The 18,465-nt window shown below is 43.4% G+C and overlaps 1 protein-coding gene across 1 annotated transcript; it reads left to right on the forward strand.

The window, feature by feature from the left end:
* The first annotated feature begins 1,833 nt into the window (after nt 1-1,833).
* On the forward strand, nt 1,834-13,583 carry LOC109871248 (inhibin beta B chain). Its single transcript, XM_020462057.2, has 2 exons — nt 1,834-2,938; nt 9,447-13,583. The coding sequence occupies exons 1-2, from the start codon at nt 2,539-2,541 to the stop codon at nt 10,280-10,282; spliced, it is 1,236 nt and encodes a 411-aa protein (XP_020317646.1). The 5' UTR covers nt 1,834-2,538; the 3' UTR covers nt 10,283-13,583.
* The last annotated feature ends 4,882 nt before the right edge of the window (nt 13,584-18,465 follow it).

Genomic DNA, 18,465 nt, shown 5'->3' on the forward strand with positions numbered 1-18,465 from the left:
CGTTGGGGCATGGACTCTACAAGATGGTGAACGCATTCCACAGGGATGCTGGCCCATATTGACTCTAATGCTTCCCACAGCTGTGTCAAGTTGGCTGGATGTCCTTTGGGTGGTGGACAATTCTTTATACACACAGGAAACTGTTGAGCGTGAAAAATGTTGCAGTTGTTGACACAAACCAAAAAAAAAAGCTAAATAAAAGCTCAAAAGAACAGACTGCACCAACTCTGTTTCACCACGCTTTCCACTGGGTCTGCGTTTCACCAAACGGCGGGTATCACAAACACCAGGAATCTTCAACTTCAATTGCTCCACCTCCACACTTAACGCTACCCCAGAAATCACTCCCTTCAATGGTGCCCTGTTCCTAAGCGCAAAGCAAGATACAGGTCTTTCCCCCAAGTTGTGTCGCACGGAGTGCCTGATCTGAAGAAACACAAACAAACATCACAAGTCCACTTCGGGTTATCTTCACCGACGCAACAGCACCCACCATCTTTTCCACCCAATCTGAAACCACCCATTGATCAGCCAAAAGGCCTGGTTCCACCCTCTTCAAAAATCTCACTCCCACTGGACCAAACCTATCTTTATTATGACCATGTCCATCAATGCAAGGCTGTAATTATGCTACAACAACATTTTCAGTAATGGTTACAGAAATGTTTTACTTGCTATGACTGTGCTGTGTTTTTTGTATATATTTTTGTTAGCAACATTAGTTGAATGCACTGATTGTAAGTTGCTAAGGACAAGAGCACCGCTAGCTAAATGACCAACATCTAAATATTCAAATGAAAACTTGCATGGGTAATTTTGGTAATACATTGTAAATTAGATTAACAAAGTACTGAGCAAAGGGTCTGAATACTTATGTAAATGTGATATTTCAGTTTCTTTATGTTTTATAAATTTGTAAAATTTTATAAAAAAACTGTTTTTGCTTTGTCATTATGGGGTATTGTGTGGGAAATAAACAATTGAATCAATTTTAGAATAAGTCTGTAATATAACAAAATGTGAAAAACGTCAAGGGGTCTGAATACTTTCTGAATGCACTGTATATTTTTGTTCAGTATATATAAATTACTATTAACTCTCTCTCTCGTGTCCTTATGTGACTAACATAGGTCGTGCCTAGTCCACGACCACGCTTGACCGTTGGCTAATGCGCCATTTCACTTGTCCTACTAACCTACATCAAGGTATCGGAAGGTGTTGGTGTTTTTTGATAAACTGTTGCATGCAGACACTTTACTCAGAAATAATTAACCGAGTTTTCAGATGAATGGGCCAATAGTGTAGTGAAGGTGTTTCAACAAAGGATGGCGCTGTTTGTTTTCTTTTTTCTTGTGCGTAAAAACGCACGGATGGCACGAGTTTCCGGGAATTTGTCTTTCAATTCCAAGTTATCGACAAAACCGAGTCGTTCACCGACTGTCGGAACTTGTGAATACCTTACAAAAAATGTGATGGTGAAACACATTGGAATAGAATAAAAAAAATGACTATGTTCAATCAACCCCGAAAACTACAGTGAAGTGTGTTTAGGATATGAGGAATCGTGCAGATATAGCTCCATCTTTATCAACATTACAATCTTTTTTAGGCCTATAATAAAATATATTGTTTATGAGGTAATTTGGTGTAAAATTATAATAGAGAAATTGATATTCGGGGTTAAAAGGTGTCACTAGTATTCTCTCCATCCTGCGCTGCGCTTTTCTCCCAGCAGCACTATCCCTTGCGCGCTGTTGGTGGAACTCCCCACGTGGTTTCAACTCCTGTATAAAAACTTTCGGTGTTAGGTGGCTCCGTGTCGTGATTGCAAAGGAGAAAACTGTAAAGATAACAGCATCTCTTACTGGGCGCAGAGACGTCCTATAGCCAACTCACCAACAGACAGAGAAGACAGTGATCAAGGGATCAGTTGGTTATGAAATGGATTGCAATTTAGTTGGATTCCTAAAGTTTCGCTTATATGATTGAATTGAATGTAAAGAGCAGTGGTAACCTTATATTTGGAACTTCACATCAGACGTTTCGAATACAAAGCCAGCGTACCGGTGAGATACGTTTGATAACTATGAGTGGTTTGCAAAGGATATGGACTGTAAATAATTCGTTTTGATACGTTTGAAAACGCGGTAGAGCCATTCATTTAGTGATCATTTCAAGTTCGCCGGTCAAGACCAAAACCTCTGGAATTGTGTTTTAGATGAGAAATTGACTAATAGTGAGTTTTGACAAAAATTACCCAAGCCTAACAGGGCTGGAGATTAAGCAAATAACATAATATCTGCAATAATCATTAGCTCTTGACAGCAACATCTTTTGGAATGCAAAAACTACATGGACTGTTTTGGATTACCGTAATTTGTGCATCAATCATCGTTCCATGTGTATTCCCAGTGGCGCATAGTAGGATCATTACCGTGATACTTGTGAAGTAGCCTAACCCTCTAATTTTGCGCTCTGTATTCAGGAACCACAATTCCTTTCCAGCGTGCTTTGGAATTACAGTCTCAAAAATAGAAAATGAGAAGATATAATCTCACACTGGCTTGTTTAATGGCTTGCATACTTTCAATCCGCGGTACCTTGGGGACAACGCGGGCGCGCATAACGGGGGCAGAGACTCAAACCGTCACCCAGGAGTCGTGCGCATCGTGTGGGTTGCCGGAGGCGTCAGAACGGGTGGACATAGACCTTCTGGAGGCAGTTAAGAGGCACATCTTGAACAGGTTACAAATGAGAGAAAGACCCAACATCACTCATCCTATTCCCAAGGCTGCAATGGTAACAGCGCTGAGGAGGCTTCACGCCGGTAAGGTACGGGAAGACGGGAGGGTTGAGATCCCCAACCTTGATGGACAAGCTTCCTACAGTAACGAGGTGCAAGGGGAGACGTCGGAGATAATCAGTTTTGCAGAATCAGGTAATTATCGATAATCGTATGATTCATATCACTAATTTGATCACCCCTTTTATCTCCCTTTATTTCTAAGTTATGATTCATTCAGTGACACACAGTACATTACTGTAAAATTCTCTATATTAAACTGTAAAAAGTAAATGATACCATTATCGGAATGAATGACATTAATTGAGTGGAGGGGTTTGTATTTGACATGATTTTACTGTAATTACAAGGTTTTTGTTTGCTTGGTAAAGTGTTTCAACATTACAACATATTAATTAATAGTTGGTATTTTATATCACTTGCGCTTCTAGAGGTCTTAACAAAGGCTTCCAAACTGGCAGCAACTACAGTGCAAAACAGACCCTAAGGACATGGCAAAATGCTCAACCATTTAAGGTTTAAGACTTGATGCCACTCGAATCTGTTTTCTATATATTTTAAATTCATTGGGCACTATAACCACATAGGAGTTAAATTGGAGCAGCATTCTGACTCACAGGTGCAACAAATATAGGCTCCTCCAATGCACACCTCAAAATATGTTAATAAGCCAGACACAACAATCCCATGCATCCACTAGAGGTCAAAACGTTTTTGGCACTCCAAAGATATGGTATGGTACTGTATTCTGCAACAAGCTCTCACATTCTCACGTCAGAATTAGACATTCATCCACGTTTCTCAAAATGTTAAATGTAAGATTAAGTTTAAGCATTTAACTCTGAATGGTTAAGGTATGGGTTAAGGTTTGGGATAGAAAACAAAAATCTAAAAAACAACTTTCTGTCACTGAACGTGCAACCTTTTGCATTAGAGGCTTATGCCTATCCTCCATCCCTGTCCATAATACCCAAACAAAACTGAAAGCTACTTGAAGGTAACAGCACGCACTGTTACCCCTAGTGGGCAGTTGACGTCCTCAGACATGGATGAACTGCTAATACTGACTTGTGTCACTGGTGACCTTCTTTGGGGTGGAATTACAGTACCATTAGAAATACAACAATTCTTTCCCTGCCTAAATAACATTTCCCAAAATGCACCATCATTTGCAGTATACTGCAGTAAAATGTTTCAGAGTATTTTTCTGTTGATAATACCCCGAACTGGATAAATTACAGTTTTCCTTTACAGTGTAGACAATCAGCACGTTTTTCTGTACTCAGATATATTAAGTGCAATTGGTTTCCTCAAAACTTTTGAATAATAACAGCACATTGGGGATTACAGTGGACTCACACACAAGGCCAGATTAGCAAATCATAGATGGTTGTGCATCAGCAGTTTTTCTCTTGTTATGTCAATCACTGATAGTACCTCAATTAGCCATGTCAGTTATCAATTTCTTGATTGGTAAGTTAGTCTAGCCAGCTATCTAAACATGTAGTAATCATGGCCGAATACCGACCAGGCACGCAGGGCACGTTCTAGGGGCCCTGACCCCCAGGGGGCCCCAATTAATTGTGTTTGTTACTTTCACTCAGATATCATTAACATGCCATAAGTCATGGCAGAATGTGTAGAATCACAGGTAATTAGCATTAAAACTGTAAAAATGACTCACCTGCCCTATGATAAATAATTAAAATTGCAGATATCTTGCTTTAAAACTGAAATATTTTCTCTACGTTACCCAACCAAGGCAGGACCCCCTAGTTATCACGTGGGCCCTCCATTTCCTCTCCTCCCCCATCTGATGATTATCAGTGCGGCAGCAGCAGGCTGTCTACATTAATTGAGAGCGGGCTCCTGAGTCCTCCTGTGGTTGGTGTTAGCATTTTTTTTATATAAAAAATATATATACTACATATACAATATACAGTAAACTGTCTATTTAGTTTTTAATTCTTTATTTTGTTTCCCTCTTGGGCACCCTACGGGCCTCGGCCTCAGCCCATGTAAGCCCCTTTATTAATCCAGCCCTGTACACACACACTCTGTGAGCTCTAATCTATCATCAGTTAGATAACTGAAATCAATAATTGGCAGGTTAGTGAAGTGAGAACGTCCTAACCCTTCCCCTAACCCTAATCTTAACCCTTTAACCTAACCCCCAACACTAACCTTAACCCCAACCGTAACCCCTTACCCATAACCCCTTTAGCTAACATTAGCCACCCAACTAACATTAGTGTTAGCGACCTAGCTAATGGTAGCCACAACAAATTGGAATTTGTAACATATTGTAGGAATTGTAATAAATTGTACGAATTGCAAATGAATACATACCATATGAAACGTAACATACTAATTGGAGTGTGTCAGAATTACATTTTACTATGATACATCTACCTCTGAGTCCATGTTATGCAAGGCAATTATTAGGAGAGCGCCCCCGGGTTGTGGGTTCGGGTGATAGAGAGGTGGAGGAGGAGGGTGCATGGTGAGCCCATATCACAGTTTTCTAAAGAATGTTTTTGTCATATAATGGTTCACCAACCAGGCCTCTTTGCTTTTGCCATTATTCACGACACCTTTGAGCCTTTGTGGAGCATTGTGCCATGGAACTGGCTTTGCTCCCTGTTCTGTAGACCCCCTCTGCCTTCAAGCCAGCTGGCACTCACCCCCAGAGCCCAGAGTCCAGGCTGCCAGCCAGGGCATGGAGAGAGGGACAAGGCCCCTAGAGCGACCTGGAGAGAGGCAGCTAGACCAGGCCCAGGCACAGGCCGGGTGATGTCACAGTCAAAGATCAAGGTGTGCTGCTAGGGGCCGAGGGAAGTTTGTGCTGGGCATTACTGGATGACTGATAGGGGCCGAGGGAAGTTTGTGCTGGGCATTACTGGATGACTGATAGGGGCCGAGGGAAGTCTGTGCTGGGCATTACTGGATGACTGATATGGGCAGAGGGAAGTTTGTGCTGGGCATTACTGGATGACTGATAGGGGCTGAGGGAAGTCTGTGCTGGGCATTACTTGATGACTGATAGGGGCCGAGGGAAGTTTGTGCTGGGCATTACTGGATGACTGATAGGGGCTGAGAGGAGTCTGTGCTGGGCATTACTGGATGACTGATAGGGGCTGAGAGGAGTCTGTGCTGGGCATTACTGGATGACTGATAGGGGCCGAGGGATGTTTGTGCTGGGCATTACTGGATGACTGATAGTGGCTGAGGGAAGTCTGTGCTGGGCATTACTGGATGACTGATAGGGGCTGAGAGGAGTCTGTGCTGGGCATTACTGGATGACTGATAGTGGCTGAGGGAAGTCTGTGCTGGGCATTACTGGATGACTGATAGGGGCTGAGAGGAGTCTGTGCTGGGCATTACTGGATGACTGCGAAGTATCAGGCCAAAAGTATTTTGTGAGGTGTGTGGGATGTCCTGTCTTATTCACATAGTTTTAACTGCATTGTTTTCAGTCAGCTAGGAGATAGGAGGCAGCTATTGCTCTCAGTCACCAATCAGTCTTATACTGCATAGCGGAGCAGAGGCTGAGACTGAGCTCACTGCCAACGTTCCAGGTAAGGAACAGTGCCAACCGCCTGTCTCTTATGACACGGTCCCGCGGGCCCTCGCTTTGGCGGCGGGATTCGGTGTCCCGTAACCACGGGAGCGAAGCGAAGGGCAGGGGGAGATGTGAGCATCTCGATTGTCGTTGGTATAGCCGTTTGGACCGGTTGAACTCCCTGTGACTCCGGTCCAAGTAACGGAATTAAGACTTCATTATTGGATGTCATTAACTCTGGCCCAGTCCCCGGTTGAATCCCAAATGGCACCCTATTCCCTATATAGTGCACTACTTTTGACCAGAGCCATATGGGCCCTGGTAAAAATGTGTGCACTATAGAGGGAATAGGGTGCCATTTGGGATGCATCCTTGCAGGGCTATAGGGCTGGCTTCTGGGTTTACTCTGGGACACAGCCTTTCATGAAGAAACATCAATCATGCCCTGTCTGGAGCCGCTCCAGGCATTTTCCACATCACACTCAATCCATGCACCCCCCCTCCAACCCCCTCCCTGTGTGTCATTTCTCCACCACTACCACCAAAGCAGCTTACTAACTGCTGGCCAAATGGAGCTCACCCTGACCTGCTGTGATCTTTCCCCCTCTCCTATTTCCCTGTGTGGAATTCCTGGAGTGCAGAGCTGAGCGCTGTGCTCCAGCAGCCTAAGGGATGCCTGTCAGAGCCGTGTGTGTGTGTCACTGCGAGGCGAGGCTCCTGTCAAAGCAGCAGTGCTCCGCAATGTGCGGTCTCTGTTGACACAGACTTTGAGTAATGAGCATAGCACCCTGCTACATACACCCTGCCCTATGTTGCGCACATGCACACACATATACACACACTGACTGCCGGCGCATCTGCCTCCCTGCCTCCCTGATTTCCCACCTGCTTACCTACCTGTCTGCCTGATTTCCCACCTGCTTACCTACCTGTCTGCCTGATTTCCCACCTGCTTACCTACCTGTCTGCCTGATTTCCCGCCTGCTTACCGACCTGTCTGCCTGTCGGCATGCCTTGTTGTTGTGTTGATAGCGCAGGTGGGGACACGCTGAGGCAGCTGTAGCTCCAGCAGTGCTAGCTCCACCAGAGAGAGAGAGGCCCACCCAGATGTCACCCTCCCTTCACCTGCCCTGCCCTAACCATGCTTGGCCCAGGAGCACATTGACCCCAGGCACACTCCGAGTCAGGCAGCACACCTCCTGGTTTAACTGGTCTCCTCCCTAACCTCCTTCCTCACCTCACTTCCCCCCTCACCCTCCCACAGCCTGCAGTCAGTGCCTACCAGGGTTAAAGCACCTGGCTATGTGTTTTTGTGGTATTTTAGAAAAGAAAAGAAAAGCTAAATAGTTGAAGAGTTTTCTAGAAGGATGATTCTCAATCCACTTCAGCATCAATTTTAATGTGGCCACCCACTGGGCACACACTGGTTGAATCAATGTTGTTTCCACATCTTTTCAATGAAATTGAACCAACGTGGAATAGATGTTGAATTTACATCTGTGGCCAGTGGGCAGTCTCAGATACCCTAACTTGAGGATCATTAAAAATGTATGTTATTTTTTTCCCCAGATGGGATATGAAGCTACAGATACACTCGACCACTTCGTTTTTTTTTTACAAGATCATATGACCATGCTTCAGACTGGAGTATCTTTGTAGTCAGAGATTCAGACTGCCATCTCTCCCCACCCAGCAATTCATTGCCTCACATACACTGTCACTCAGGGTACAGATAGAGAAACGCCCTGGCCTAGAAGCTCCCCTGTTGATCACTGGGAGCTGTTGAGGCAAGCAGCAAGGCATGGTAGTAAATGAGGCGAGGTTAGATACTCCTTACCTCGGGCCATGACAGCAGTTAAAACAGGGGAAAACTGTTATTGAGTCAATGCCTTTAGATGTACACTTCTGATGCATTTCCATACATACAGTTCTTCTTACGTACTTGATACTGCACCCTGAGGATTCAATGTCGATGTTGCTGATATGCATGCACCTTGTGCTTTTGTTGTTGCCACAGGGATGTGTTTGTTTGTGTGTGTGTGTGTGTGTTACTTTGGCTCCCAGCTGACATACTGTAGCGGGAGGCAGAACTAGTCTGAACAGGACTGTGTGAAATGAATGTAAAAATCACTGTTACTGGAGTACGTTGTAAACGTAGGATTGCTTTAAAAGGACCATCTTTGGTGGTCAGCTGTTGACACCAACTCACGCTAATCAGTGTGTAAACAAAGAAATTTGGCCGCTTCAACATGTGCTCAGCTGAAGCCGATCCTGGCTAACCCCCAGACAGAACGCTCTCGGTTTTCACAGTAATTTGGAAGACATAATTAGGCTTCAAAAAAGATACGGCAGACTCCAAACTCCATTATACCGTAGACATTTGGAATCTCTTCATTGTGTCATTTTAGAAAGTGGCCAATGTCATGCAAATGTATTTTATTTTTGCCTCATCATGCTATTGGTTAGTTGGGCCACGCGCTCAATGCCAGGCAGTAGCGAGGCTGTCTCCTAATACCTCAATGGAGTCTTTATGCTGTCAGTCTCAGAGGCTCCGGGGAGCTCAAGGGGTTTCACAGCAGTGCCTCACACACACACACACACACACACACAATTAACCCCCTGGGGCTCGGGCCTTGTCCACCCCCCTCCTCCACTCTCATAGTGTTCACAATCAGACCTGAGGCCAACTGGGCCTGCTCCCAGAACTGGGCTGTCAGGAGGAACAGACTATAAGGAACTAGGCTAACGGCATGTGATGTATGAGAAAGAGAGTGGTGATGGAGGAGAGGAGAGACAGAAGTGACTAAAGTACTCTCTTTCTGGCTCCCTGCTAGGGACTCCCTGTGAATGTTTGTCCACTTTTTTTCTCTCTTACAAATGACACTCATATGTAGTGTGACATAACTTTAATTCAGAGACAAAAGTTGTAAAACTGTGTGGATTTCATCCTCCTGTCTTGTTTTACTTTGTGAATCTTGTCAGCTTTTCTAACTTGCCCTTTGAAATGGTCAGTTTATTCTCTTGACCCTTGACGGTATGGAATATATCACTAAACCCACATTTCTCTCTCTTCTCGATCAGATGAGCTGGCTTCATCTCAAGCCTCTAAGTCCAGCCTCCACTTCCTCATCTCCAGTGAAGGGAACCAGAACCTGCATGTGTCTCAGGCCAACCTGTGGCTCTACTTCAGGCTGCTGCCCACCGGCTCCGAGAAAGGGCCTCGACGGAAAGTCACAGTTAAAATCCACTACCATGAAGCAGGAACTGGAGCTTCAGGTGGAGCCAGGGGAGGAACTGGGCCAGGGGCAGGGGGAGGAGGTCGGTGGACCCTACTGGAGAAGCGTGTGGACCTAAAGCGCAGCGGCTGGCACACCTTCCCTCTGTCAGAGGCAGTGAGGGCCCTGTTTGGTAAGGGTGGCCGGCGGCAGGACCTGGAGGTGCGTTGTGAGGGCTGTGAGGCATTCAACGTGGTTCCTATCTTAGTTGACCCAGCAGAACCCTCACACAGGCCCTTTCTGGTGGTCCGGGCACGACAGGTGGAAGGGAACCACCGCATCAGGAAGAGGGGGCTGGAGTGTGACGGGAGCAGTGGAGGCCTGTGCTGCAGACGACAGTTCTACATAGACTTTCGCCTCATTGGCTGGAACGACTGGATCATCGCACCCGCGGGTTACTACGGTAACTACTGCGAGGGAAGCTGCCCGGCGTACATGGCGGGGGTACCGGGGTCGGCGTCATCGTTCCACACGGCGGTGGTCAACCAGTACCGGATGAGGGGCATGAGCCCCGGCTCGGTCAACTCCTGTTGTATCCCCACCAAGCTCAGTACCATGTCTATGTTGTACTTCGACGATGAGTACAACATAGTAAAACGAGACGTGCCCAATATGATAGTGGAAGAGTGTGGCTGTGCCTGAGTGTCTGTGACTTCTTAAACTTTGAAAGTTAAATCAAACGACGATAGTCAAAATGTCTTGTACAAAAATACCTTTTTGTATGACACACATATAAATATATAGTTATATGGAAGCACACCAACAGGGACACACAAACAAGATGTATTTATGGTCTGTTGTATTTATCTGGCTGAGCGAGGCCAGGTTCTGTCCATTCCATATTAAGAACTTAAGAACGGTTCCAGAGTTTTGGGAAGAGAAGGAAATGGTTGATCACCAAATGATAACATTTTTCTAGTTTGCCATTTCTAGAGGAAAAATAATGGTCCTTCATCTCTTCTCTGATGAAGATGGAAAGAAAAGCGCTTAAGGAAGCAGCACACCAGGACATTGACAAAACAAAAGCACTGACAATGACAATTCATCAGCTTATATAATTCAGAAACACCAGCACTTCCATAAAGAATGTCATAAAGACACTGTGACTGTCTGATCCTGTGGAATTAAAACATAAACTGTATCAGCAAGCGCTTATTATTGAATAAAGCTTTTCCAGGACTACACTCCTGTCCAAGTGAGGTAATGACACAACACTGACATATTGTTGTTGACATTGGACCACGTTCCTTCCTCCTGCTTGTGTAAGTGTCTGTCTGTCTGTCTGTCTGTCTGTCTGTCTGTCTGTCTGCCTGTCTGTCTGTCTGTCCGTGACCATGCTGCAAGCAATCGCTCACTGAGTTCAAAGGTGAAGATGGACCTTTGTGCAAACTGCACAACATACACTTAATCCTGAGAACAGAGAGTCCCCACTGCCCCTACTTGTTCTGATAAAGTGGACCTCGAAGTGGTGATGAGTTTTTTGTTTGGGCCCAACAGGGCATGATGTTGCAGTACAGCACTTGCAGACTAAACTCTTTAAATGCACACTCCCACTCCTAATAGCACTTGCATATTGAAATGCCTTCAAAGTGGTACTGAGTGTCCTGTCATAAATAAGTGCCACATGATCTATGCAATGTATAGTAACCCACCCATGCCCACCCATACAACTGAACATACCAGACTGAACTTTCTCCTCCTATGCTAATGTAACTCCTATCAAATACTTGAAATGTGATCTTTCGCTTCCGTTTTTTCAAAGCGAATGATTTTTATGACATTTGCACTGAAAAGTCGCGGGATTAGTAAATAAACAAACTGCCATTGAAAAGTTATTTTTATAGAAGTAAATTGACATTTTTTGTTTAATAAAGTAATTTACCTACACAGCAAATTCTCCAGTGTTAAATCCACACTGAGAGTGTTAAATTAACACTGACTGTGTTGGTCCATATCGGCACTGGAACCGTGTTAAATTAACACACTGATAAGTGTAAAGCCTAATTTCCCAGAATCCCTTGCCTTTTGAGTGAATTATAGAATTACCACTCCTGACTGTCTGTTAGTTGACAGAGACATGTTTGTTGCATTCATCCATTTTCAGTCTTATGGACTTCAGCAAGTGAGATCCTGAGGGAATATTTGATTAAAATTGTATTATTTAACACAATACAAGAAGTATTTCATAAGGCCTTATTTTCAGGGACTACACTCTAAACATAACAATTAACTCTATGCATGTTGAATTAACACTTATTGGTTTAAAATAGCACCCAGTGTTGGTGTTAATAACCAGAGTTTTACCAAAACTATGCTCATCATTATTATATTTCCCAGCATGTCTATTGCAGGTTCATTTTAATAATTGTTTGTTTCAATATCTATGTTTTTCCATGTACATTAATTGATTGATTAATCCTATGCTTCTCAAACATAAATGAGATACATTTTCTAAACTAATTCAATATTTTACTTGGATTTGTTGCACCTGTTACTGAAATGGTTGTTCCAGTTTAGATGCTTTAGGTAGTGTCATATTTCAGTCTTCCCAACCCTGGTAGCATATGATAAAACATTCTGAACGTTGGATATCCCCACTCTGGCTAGAGTTCAATCAGAATTACACAGCATTATACAAGCCAGCATAATGTGACAGGTTGCATGAATAAGGCAAAAATGTTGGGTTGTTTGGATTACCCAACATGGGTTAATTTAACCATGAATTTAGTTTTTATTCACCTTCATGCTGGGTTGACCAAACAGCTCTGTCTTTTTTTATGTAATCTATCGGTTATTTTCAGGAGGCGGGACTTATTAAGGGCATGGCTTTTAGAAAGTTATTTTTGGCCATGTGAGATCAAATGTAATTCCTGTTGATAATGTAAGTTTGTACACTGCAATGTAACATTTCTATAAATATTATTGTACATTACATATTCTAATACAAAAATCATAACATTATGAATTACATATAGCAAGAAAGTGTTAACTATCCTATTGGGGAAATCACATTTCTTTTCGCTTCATTAAAGCTACCAAAGTGTTAGTGTTCAACCATAACAGGAAATAACAATTGAACAGAACAGATTAACTGGAATTACATTTACTCTCATGGGTGGCCAAAATAAATAGCTGAAAGTCACGCCCCTAAAAAGCCAAGCCTCCATGTCTTGTGATCTGACCTGCTGGGTCATATCTCAATAAACAAGTGTCAATAAACCAACCTTGGTCTTAATTTTTTTTAGAACATAACTAAGTGACCCAATGCCTGCAACCCTGCCATTGGTTCATGCAAACAAGCCAGTATTCTTTTGTTTATGTCCTCAAAATAAGGCCTCATGAAATACATATTGTATTTTTTAAATAATTATATTTTAATGGTGGAATTTTAATTTCGGAGTTCACTTGGTTAAGACCACAGGACTGTTAGTGAATGAATGCAACAAGCTTGTCTGTCACTAACAAATTCAGTCATGGGTGGTAAACTCCACAATTCACTCAAAATGCGAAGCACTCTGGGAAATATGCAAATCAAGCTTTACACTAAGCAGTGTGTTAATTCAACACTGCTCAGTGTCTATACGGGTCCACACTTTCAGTGTTAATTTAACTCTGGGGAATTTGCTGTGTAATAATGGAACCAAAGAGGCCAAGATTATTTTAGCTTGATCATAAGAGGCCTAATCTACATATCAGGGTACACTATGATGATTCCATTTCTTAGTTCTATTATTTCCTTTCTCTATCTATTTTGTACAATAAACATGTGGAACACTTAATTTTTCATCTTTAATTCTATTTTTTCAGTTTTTCTATTTAATAAAAATATATTTTTAGTTCCTGTTTCCGAAATAATTTAGTCGTGTAAATGTCATCTGTACAGTTTATGTAAAATAAAATGTGTTTCCTTAAAATATTTTGTAACTTTAAAATAAATTCTTACTCTGCATTATTATTGTATTCTCCTGTGTTGTGGTCGAAATCCTTTTAGTGAGTCCTTTCAGGCACTCAACATTCAGCAGCTTCTAGATGTGGAAAGAAAACAAAGGCACTTCAATAGCAATCTGCATCTATACTGCTCCATATGTAAAACATCTCACTGTCAGTGTCAGGACTGCACCCCTTGCTTACTAGCTGTACTATTCCTCATCATTTGCTGAAGTGGTGAAAAAGCTAACTGGTACGCATGTAACTGTCTGTCAGAACAGTACTAGTTGTACCTAGCTGTCCGTCATGTGCTGAATGTAATACAGCTGAGAGACAGACTGTCACATATCATCTTAATTCCTGATGCTCCACGATCAGCGTTGTGCTGGTGGGTTGGGTAGGTTTCATTTGGGAAACCTTTTGAGAGATTCTAGGGGCAGCAGCGTGTAGCCACATGGCCTTATTACATTACAGCCAATGGGTTCCCCTGAAATAGTCTTACTTGACTGTTGCTGTTTATCAGAGCCACAGGCTAAGGTTGCCAGAATGACAGTTGTAGCTATGTGTACAGATGTAGGATCTTAATTCGAGCCAGTTTGCTACAGCAGGTAAATAATTCTGCAGCAACAGTAAATGTGAATTATTATGTGGATTATAATTAATGGACATTTTTGGAGTGTTTGAAAAAACATTTGTCAGGGAAAATCGAGTCTGAAATTTCAAAGTGGATTTTTACAAACTTTAGAAGCCTTTTTAAACTTTAGATACACTCCAAGTTTTAAATGTCTTGCATTGCAGGATCGTGCAACAGGGAGATCAAATTAAGATCCTTTATCTCTAAATACCATGTGCAAACAGAATTTGCCTGCACACCTACTAACCCGTCGAGTGTTTCCGCAATGCAACGATCTTCTTGAAACACAAGCACAAACCACGCGTACGCAAAGACATTGCTTGAAATGTGTCCATGTGGATGTGCCAAGTGGATGAGATAGATATCTACACCTGACGCCGGCCTGTAGGGTGAATAACATGTTTGGGACTGGGAGGGAGGGACGGTTCAATTGAACACTTTGCTTGAACTGAATGAGTCAGCACAAAAGAGCGAGAGAGAGAGAGGGGGAGAGGAAGAGAGAAAAGTAGAATCAATGTGAATGTGATGAGTAACAGATCTGTCACTCCTGTGACACATTAAGGGACAGTTGAAATACACTACATGGCACTACAGTGTGTGGACACCCTTTCAAATTAGTGGATTTGGCTATTTCAGCCACACCCGTTGCTGATAGGTGTATATAATCGAGCACACAGCCATGCCATCTCCACAGACAAACATTGGCCGTAGAATGGCCTGTACTGAAGGGTTCAGTGACTTTCAACGTGGCACCGTCATAGGATGCCACCTTTCCAACAAATCAGTTCATCAAATGTAGGCCCTGCTAGAGCTGCCCTGGTCAACTCTAAGTGCTGTTATTGTGAAGTGAAAACGTTTTAGAGCAACAACAGCTCAGCCGTGAAGTGGTAGGCCACACAAGCTCACAGAACGCCATGATTGATTGAATACTTAGTGAATGTGTTTCTGTACAGCAGCAAGCTGCAGGGAAAGAGCTATAGCTGTTAGCTGTCTTGTCAGGCACCTCAATATTAGCGGAGCCGCCACAACAGGAATGTTAATGACACCAGTGGAGCGCTCCGGGCCATGTAGAACTGCACACACACACACACACTCGTGTGTGCGCGCGCACACACACACACACACGCAGTCGCAAGTACACACACACCTCATACCTTCAGCAATCAGCTAAAAAAATATTATCCCTGCCAACTTTCACTCCAACAACACAACCCTGCAGTGCTCATGACAGATGCCTTGTTGACAAGCTCATTGTCGAGGGAAAAAAACATGATTCTTCAGAATGACTCTGACAACATTTTTCACCAATAAATGAATGACTATCCATTGCCTGGAATAGGCTGGAATAGGAGGCATACCATTCCCCAGCTGTGTAGAGATCATAGCATTCATTTTGTTGTTGATGAAGTCATGTAAAAAGCATTTTATGTTATTCAAGTTTTATGTTGGTCAAGTTGCCTGCCTGTTAGAAACATACTTTATCAGCGTAGGCTTTTTGTCAAATATTCAACAGATAATCTCCAGTGAAAATACAGTAACCATGCTCAGCCCGTTCACCAACGTGTTTGATCTCAGGATAACTTTATAGAGCAATGCTGAACTTCTCACAACTGATTCTTCTTAAGCCTACTGTAATATTAGGGCTTGTTAGCTGTGTAGCTGTGTGATGGACATATGTACTTTAGATACCCTTTAAATAAACTGTTCGTTTCTTCTTAAGAACACAGACATGAACAAACAGTCTTAAGCCGAAACCACACAGGTGTCAAAATTTGCATGAGAGATTAGAGAGCGTCAATTCACATACACTGCATAGCGTATGCAAACTCAATTCTCATGAGAATCCATAACAAACAGTTGTATTTGTTATGTTCACTATGTAGCCCATATGAATTATTGTTGTGTGTTCCTTTTGACTCACCTTATATGTCCTACAGGAGCCACCATACCTGCCTCCTGTTATGTTGGCTCACAAACTTGAGGAGAGTTGTAGCTAATACACCCTAGCAGTTTATAACAAATTTCACTAGTCTCGTTCTTTCTACATAAAAGTATCCTCTCTTGAATGGAGTTCCTCAAGTTTCTCAGCCGTAGACTGCCTTAGCTACATGCCTGTGTTTGAAATCAACAAAGGTATTGTTTTCAAATATGTATTATTGGCACTGGCAGCTAAACTTATCAACACTAAATAGATACTTTTCAACTATACATGTTACAAATCCAGACTTAACAATGCACCAAGAATCTATATTCTGGCAATTTATCAAACTCACTTTACCAGCATTGCTTCGCAAACAGGCGAGAAAATATACTTGCTTTCTAATTTGAAGCTCATGACGCCGTTGATGCTCTTGACGCTAGCGGCCCGTCTGTTTAATCTCATTCACTACAGTGCAATTCCAGTGTGAACACACTCGTTCACACACATTTGTTTGATTTGGGCTTCAGGGCCATAGGATCAACCTCAAGGCTTATTCTTCCCTTGTTTAACTCACCTTCCAACTCAGGGTGACATTGTGACCTTTGGAGCGACCTGCACTAAAAGCCACTAGCACACTCTCACAGGGGTATTAAAGCGGAGTAAAAGAGACTTGAAAGCATATTTGCAAGCGGCTAATGAGCAGAAAGTTCATTAATCAAATCCATCTTACTGGCTGCGCTGCCAGCGCTCCCTTCTTACATCCCCTTCTTCAACCATGTTAATGGAGGAAACAAAAACAATATATACACTGCACTCCAGGTCAGTACGCCACAGTTACTGACCTCCTGAGACCTACAGGTGTAGACAGTGAACGAACCACCTTGCCAGGTCAGCAGTACCACATGATACACTATATATACAAGAGTATGGGGACACCCCTTCAAATTAGTAGATTTGGCTATTTCAGCCACACCCATTGCTGACAGTTGTATAAAATCGAGCACACAGCCATGCAATCTCCATAGCCAAACATTGGCATAGGAATGGCCTTACTAAAGAGCTCAGTGACTTTCAACATAGCACCGTCAGAGGATGCCACCTTTCCAACAGGTCAGTTCGTCAAAGTTCTGCCCTGCTAAAGCTGCCCCGGTCAACTGTAAGTGCTGTTATTGTGAAGTGCAAATGTCTAGGAGCAACAACGGCTCAGCCACGAAGTGGTAGAATACACAAGCTCACAGAATGGGACCACCAAGTGCTGAAGCGCGTAGCATATAAAAATAGTCTGTCCTCAGTTGCAACACTCACTACCGAATTCATGAAAGCTTCATGAAATGGATTTCCATGGCCGAGGTGCCCCACACAAGCCTAAGATCACGATGCCAAGAGTCAGCTGGAGTGGTGTAAAACTTGCCGCCATTGGACTCTGGAGCAGCGGAAACCCATTCTCTGGAGTGATGAATCACACTTCAGGATCTGGCAGACCAACGGATGAATCTGGGTTTGGCAGATGCCAGGAGAACGCTACCTGCCCCAATGCATAGTGGCAACTGGAATGTTTGGTGGAGGAGGAATAATGGTCTGGGGAGGTTTTTCATGGTTCGGGCCCCTTAGTTTCAGTGAAGGGAAATGTTAACACTACAGCATACAATGACATTCTAGATGATTCTGTGCTTCCAACTTTGTGGCATCAGTTTGGGGAAGGCCCTTTCCTGTTTCAGCATGACAATGCCCCCGTGCACAAAGCGAGGTCCATACAGAAATGTTTTTTCGAGATCGGTGTGGAAGAACCGAAGAGGCCTGCACAGAGGCCTGCACTGGCCTGCACAGAGCCCTGACCTCAACCCCATTGAACACCTTTGGGATGAATTGGAATGCCAACTGCAAGCCAGGATTAATCGCCCAACATCAGTGCCCGACCTCACTAATGCTCTTGTGGCTGAATGGAAGCAAGTCCGGGTAGCAATGTTCCAACATCTAGTGGAAAGCCTTCCAGAAGAGTGGCAGCAAAGGGGGGACTAACTCCATATTAATGCCCAGGATTTTGGAATAAGATGTTCGACGAGCAGGTGTCCACATACTTTTGGTCATGTAGTGTATCATCAGGAATGTTATTTTCTTGAAGGGGGAGTTGACACAGTGAATCAAAAACGTCAAGGTTCTTCCCTCTGTAGGAAAACAACTAGAGCCTTGTCACTAACCATCCCCCACTCCCCCTCACCCCCCCCCCCCCCCCCCTAGCTCTTAAACTCTCACCCCCTCCTTCCTCCATCTTGACCTCCTGACTCCCAGACCACTGAGGTACACTCAGGGCCACAAAGCCTTCGTTTGTGTGTCGTTCAGTGG

The sequence above is a fragment of the Oncorhynchus kisutch genome, linkage group LG26 (assembly GCF_002021735.2).
Source record: "Oncorhynchus kisutch isolate 150728-3 linkage group LG26, Okis_V2, whole genome shotgun sequence".
Classification (NCBI taxonomy): Eukaryota; Metazoa; Chordata; class Actinopteri; order Salmoniformes; family Salmonidae; genus Oncorhynchus; species Oncorhynchus kisutch.

What these genes read in the sequence shown, in the direction of transcription:
- LOC109871248 (XM_020462057.2), top strand. Translation starts at nt 2,539, where the DNA reads ATGAGAAGATATAATCTCACACTGGCTTGTTTAATGGCTTGCATACTT. An exon ending in AATCAGTTTTGCAGAATCAG is followed by an intron (nt 2,939 to 9,446) that starts GTAATTATCGAT and finishes CTTCTCGATCAG; the next exon opens with ATGAGCTGGCTTCATCTCAA.